The sequence below is a fragment of the Cephus cinctus genome, unplaced genomic scaffold (genome assembly GCF_000341935.2).
Source record: "Cephus cinctus unplaced genomic scaffold, Ccin1 Ccin1_scaffold1847, whole genome shotgun sequence".
NCBI lineage: Eukaryota > Metazoa > Arthropoda > Insecta > Hymenoptera > Cephidae > Cephus > Cephus cinctus.
This window is the reverse complement of record NW_014334027.1, coordinates 255,199-261,122: the sequence shown is the minus strand read 5'-3', so window position 1 is coordinate 261,122 and position 5,924 is coordinate 255,199. Positions and strand designations below refer to the sequence as shown.

The 5,924-nt window shown below is 43.3% G+C and overlaps 1 protein-coding gene across 5 annotated transcripts in view; it reads right to left on the bottom strand.

Moving 5' to 3' along the window:
* The window catches only part of LOC107273847, a 79,816-nt gene that overhangs the window by 34,768 nt on the left and 39,124 nt on the right, over nucleotides 1-5,924 (bottom strand). For all 5 annotated transcript variants that reach the window (XM_015752418.2, XM_015752419.2, XM_025091113.1 and 2 more), the window contains exon 2: nucleotides 1,885-2,038. In XM_015752418.2, the coding sequence (XP_015607904.1) occupies nucleotides 1,885-1,972 (88 nt within the window). In that variant the 5' untranslated portion in view covers nucleotides 1,973-2,038. The remainder of the gene's footprint in view (nucleotides 1-1,884; nucleotides 2,039-5,924) is intronic.

Below are 5,924 nucleotides of genomic sequence, written 5' to 3'. Positions count from 1 at the left end.
CCCCCACCCACCATTACTCTATCTCTTATATTGCCTTGAGCAAAGAAAGGGTGCAGGACTTCCTTCTTCTTCTTCTTCTTCTTCGATAAGGACTCTATATGTCTCTCTCTCTTTCTCTTCAGGACTCTGATGGCATCCGAGAGATGTGCGAGAAGCGAAGTTAACGAGAGATGAAGAAATTGGAATGAGACTGGGAATGAGAAGGATAACGCTTCTTGATGATGATGATGATGATGAGAGGAACAAAGATAGCAACTGTTCTGGTATGTATCGTTGTCGCTATTCTTTGGCGAGACTGTAGAGTATTCGAGTGGGGAGCGAAGGGGGGTCAACTATGCAGAACTCACATTTGTCTAGGTGGTTGGCTCTTTGTTCGCTACGAGGTTAGAAATGCGGTCTTGTTAGCGCAGGTCGACGTCGAGCGTCGCTCCGAGGGCGGGACGCTTCGCGGTAGATCAAAAGCACTGGAGATCGCGTCCCGCGACAAACGACGTTCTTGGGCTTTTGTGCAATTTCGTACCTCGTTTTCGCTTTCGTACTCGCTTCTTTTATCTGCTTTGTCTCTTAACGTCTTCTCTCGCATCGCCGCGCGACTGCCATGTAATGCGAACGTGAATCTTGGCGTGAAAGTCAATGTCAACGTCTGACAAAGGGATTGCGAGGAAATTGACAAAAGCATCGCTGCTGCCATCTACGCAGGACTTCGATGCACTGGCAGACTTTCCGCTGACGTTCGTTGAGTTTTTTTTGCTCTTTTTTAAAACTAATTTTAGTATCAGTTATGATTCCGAGTTAATTTTTCTTTTTTCTTACTGGTTCGCTGTACAGTCGCGACTGCAAATACTGTTGTCAGGCTGACTGCCGAGGACACCGATGCCTCGGGACTCAGGGTCTTTTAATTGGCTCTTGTGAAACAGGGTCGTTTCATTGTGACTGTCACTTTGAAGTTGTATCAGAGTGCTGCGGAATGGGTGGTAGGAGGTAAAGTCGTGGTGGGTAAGGATATAAACAGGCATCGAGACGTTATGAACGCCGGCAGGTCGACTAAGGTTGGATAAGAGACGGCAGTCGGTAAAGAAATTAATTGTCGGTAAAGAAATTCGTGAAACTTCTACGAACGTCATCGCTCTACATATAGACTGCAGAGGTTTGAAAAAAAGGTACGTCAGTGTATCTGGCTGTTGAATTACAGGAATAATGCAGCGCAAGTGGACGTCAAAGGATAAAGAGAAATAGACTGTTTATATGCGTTATAAATTCGTCCTAAAGATCAAGACTAAGATTGGGGTTGACATTTGTCCGGTATAGGTATTGATGATAATAGTGAGACTATTTATTGGCGAACCGATCAGAAGCCTTTCGTCTGGCGTCATACAGTCATCCAACGTAAGTACGGTCACCCGTCACGCGACACGACCATTAATTTTCGATCACATAATCTCATTTGCTTAGCGATTAGGCGAATTCCTCTTTGAAGAAAATTACCGGGGCATAAATTCTGAGCCCAATTACCAAATTCATGAATACTCGTACGCGCATACGACATAACCTCTTTGGCTAGGCTATTTTACGCTGACCTTAATCTAGAAAATGGCCGACGATGTGATTGCGTTCTCTACGTGGATTCACTGATACTCTCGTAAATCGCTGTTCGAGCAATACCTATAGTTCTTCGTTAGATAGTTTCCTATTAATTTCTCACCCTATCTGATCCCCTTTAGACCGTTCGTAATTATATTGAACCAGCAATAAAATTACACGTGTCATTCTTTTTCCTTATACCTCCTGTCCCGCGTATCGCGTGAATTCGCACGGTGTAAAATGCGATTGTCAAAGATGGTGTGCCTTTGAATTTCGATTGATTAAAAAAAATTATCTTCTTACCTGTTTGCCGTGAATTAAAGGCCCCGCTGCTCGTAGCAATCATCAGAAGCAGCATTGGGACCAATATGGCTCTTAGGGCAGGTGGCATTTTTTCGGTTCTCCAAGCGCGCCTGCGCGATCACAGTCTTATCCCACTCCCCTCATCACAGCCTGCCTAAAAAAAAAAACAGATAACAGTACTTTACACGAAGGATCGAAAATTTCGCCTAAACATCTAAACCCTGACACGGATACATTAGCCAAAGTGTGCTCATACAGGAAACAGGAAAAGTCACCTGATCCTAAACATTTTGTAACAATATCAACAGGTACTTCGTAACTGAATGAGTATCCCGTGAAATTTTGGTTAGTCAAATATGCGAATAAGACGGTCAAGAGGTCACAGAACCTAGAATTAGGCCCTCTGAGACACTAAGTAAGCGGTCTAAGCGACAGATCCTCAGGTAACGTACTCGTATGACAGTAGTCCCCCGTAAAGGTATGTAACTTGAGAAAATGCTTTTCTGTCTTTCGGTCGGTAAAGAAGATCCACTGTTGAATTACCACAGATACCTGACGCGGTCCGCACTGTATTTATTTTTATAAGATGAGTGACGGGCGTAGCTGTGGGAGGGGTTGCAGGAAATACGCGTCGCGACGCCGCAGCGTCACGCGGATGCCCAAGGGCTTTTCATTCTCATACCGTAGCCATTGCTCTTCTCGTCGTTCCCACTGTTCAAGCTATTCCAGGGGTGTACTCGGGGGATGTATGGTAGATGGTTCAGGGGGGTGCCAGGGACCAGAGAGCTGAAGAGTTGGGGGGTCACTGGGGGGACTCTTCGAGGTAGATCCCTAGCGCGTTGGGTTTCCATTATGCTAAACCGCAAATGGAGTCCTGCGATCGAGTGTCTACCCTGAAGCTCAACACAATGGCTATGCTGCTAAGGTGTAATGTTACCCAGAAATTAAATTCGGCCGTCCGCCACGGCCTGACGTTGCACAAATGAGATTCGGCGTCGTCCGGACTCACGATCAGCCTCTGGCGTCTGCGTCGCGTCCCTTTACAGCACGAGGCCAGTCCAGGGACCCTTTCGGCCATAGTGCAGACCCGGTAAGCCATTTGCAAATGTCTGCTGATGTCCAAAATTTTTCATCTAATTCTTGAATATCCATCAACTTAAGGGAATAATGGGTCATGAGGATTTTCATACGTGCCTTGACAAATACGATTATTTTTACGACGTTAATATTTGCTTTTTTCAAAAAATTTAAGAGAAATCAAGCAGACTCGACGGATGGGAAAAAATTTTAAAAATTTTCTTATTTTTAAAAAAAAGTGGAAAAAAAGATGGCGCATAGCGGATAACACTAAAAAAAATCGGCGGACGCAGCGAGAAACTTACTTGAAACTTTAATGGACAATCCGGACGCTGGGGGACAATCACGCGGCTGAACTTCCGGTGGAAAATACGCCGAATAAGTTCAGACCGAGTTTGGTACTCGCTCGGCTTCAATTTCGAATCCACGCCGCCCCTTCAACCTAATGGATCATTCGTGTGCCGGAACTTCCTGGGAAAATAGCCCTGCTCCCGGCTCTGAAATTTAATCCTCGGCGTCTCGCGGTATGGGAAACTGAAGGAACACCGAGTTTATAGAAAGGTAACCAAAAAAAAAAAAAAAAATTCTAACGCCTCTTCTCAGGACGTCCGTATGACGATCGAGAACGCAATCTTTTCTCGGTTTTAAAATTTTACTGAATATTAAAATCGACGAGGTCACTTGCTTAGAATTAGGTTAGGTTCGGGCGATATTAAAATTTTTTAATTTTCTTCTATTGACTACGTGCTAAATTGCCTCTACGTATTAAAAGAAAAAAAAAATTCGCTACTTCCGGCCGAACCAATTTCCTCGTTAGAGTAATTTACGACTACGTCAGCTTTTCGTGAAAGATTTCAAGTATGCACTTTATGCCTTGTTCACAAGCATAACGGAAGCGGCGCACTACGTTTCTATTAAACTACTGACAGTCGTAGTCGCTCGCGATGTAAGACAGGCTAACGTAAGTTACAATTAGTTTCTCGGATAGTTCGCAGCTTTGTGCTTGGCGGTTCTCGGCCATTTTAGAACTGGATATCAAGTTGTAGTACTTCCTTCCGGTTTTAACCATAGAAACTCAGCCATCTGCTGTTTCCAGTGCCCATTCAGAATTCAGGTACATATAAACCATCTCCACCTAAGGTGTCCACCAGTTTCTGGTATCCCGCTATACAAACGAAATCACTATATATATATATATATATATATATATATATATATATATATATATATATATATATATATATATATATATATATATATATATATATATATATATATATATATATATATATATATATATATATATATATATATATATATGCACGCACATATTATAACCAATGCATTGATTAATATTCAAACCGTGGTAACAAGGCATCACTGTCTTGAATAACCTTCCCTATCACGCAATAATAATACATAGGCATCCCGACGCCTAATTATTCCGCACCCCTTAAGCCACTTGACCAATCGCCCGAGGGTATACAAACAGTGATAAATTCAAACTAGAGCCATTCTCCCAGTTGCGTTAGCTACAGGACAAATTGAAGCAAAGAAACGAGCAAACGTCCCGCTAAATCGAAATTCTAATAAATGACTATTTTCAAATCTCCAATATTTCGGTCCCAACTCATCTTATATGCACGATTGGATATACACACACAGAGCTCTACCAATTGTGAAGCACGAAACTCCGTCCTTCCAGGTATAAAATTCAAGTATTCAGATCCGTTATGACTGTAGTTCAAAAAACAGCCACGTATTCGCATCCAGTGGCGCTACGAGCGCGTCAGCGACACCCGAGAAGAACATGCCCTTCGCGTTCCTACGATATCCCAAAGCGAAGTAGTTTAACGAAAAATATAGCAATTGCTGAGTCGAGGATGACCTGTGAATTACGTAATATTACAGTACCGAAATGTGGTTGGATCGAGGTCGTAAGGTAATTGAGAAGCGACTATAATGTTGGGTAAATCAGATCTCTGCTGTAATGCACTATATGAATTATACAAGTCTCTTATATACCTATAGTCATGACAACACGACACGGTTGCAGGTAAACTAACGACAATGCGGCATACAGGCTAGTCGACTGGTTCAGGTCAAGACAGATAAGTCGAAAGCTGCAGCCAATTATAATGTAAGAAACGTGAAGTTAGTTTACAATGGAGGTTAGGTAAGCCGAAGTATTGGTTAATTGAAGTACAGGTTAGTCTAAAACTTATCGAAGTCATAACAGTTGCGCGACTGTCGTGCTTTTCGGTTGTAACTATAGACGCAATTGGGTATAGTCTCGGGTACTATGCAGTTGGCAACACCCTACGGTACACATACAGACACAGTCGTACGGTGTAGTTTGGACTATAGACAAAGCTAAGACGTCAAGGGGGGTAAAACATGGGGAGTTCGGACCAAGGGGATGCGAAGTCGTGCTAAGCAACTTAGATTAGTTGAATCGACTAGACTGGAATTGGCAAACCGCCAGTTTAAATTCTCAAGAGAATTCTTATTCCTAATTTTTTTTCCTCCCTCCGCTCTCATTCTTTTCTCCTTATACTTTGGTACCTTATACCTCGTTTCCTCTCTCTCTCTCTCTCTCTCTCTCTCTCTCTCTCTCTCTCTCTCTCTCTCTCTCTCGTTCTCTTCTTCCAGCTCCCCGGGTGTCCTTATACGTAAAAGACTCCACAGAAACCCTTCATCGCATGCCGGATCCGGAATGCAATTTCAAGCACTTGTGCGTCCCACGCAAAACTGCACCACAGAGCAGAAAGTGCAGGACCAAACGGCATCTCGTGATTTCTGAATTCATCTCGTTTCCCCAGTTTACCTCTATTGGCAGCATCGATCCCCCGAAGGAAGCTGCATCCGTGCCGTTAACAAGATGCACCCGAGAGGAATTCTAAAATGTCCTGTTAAGGAGTATCTCCAATTTTGTCTGTGAAGTACCTAATGGGGGGGGGGGG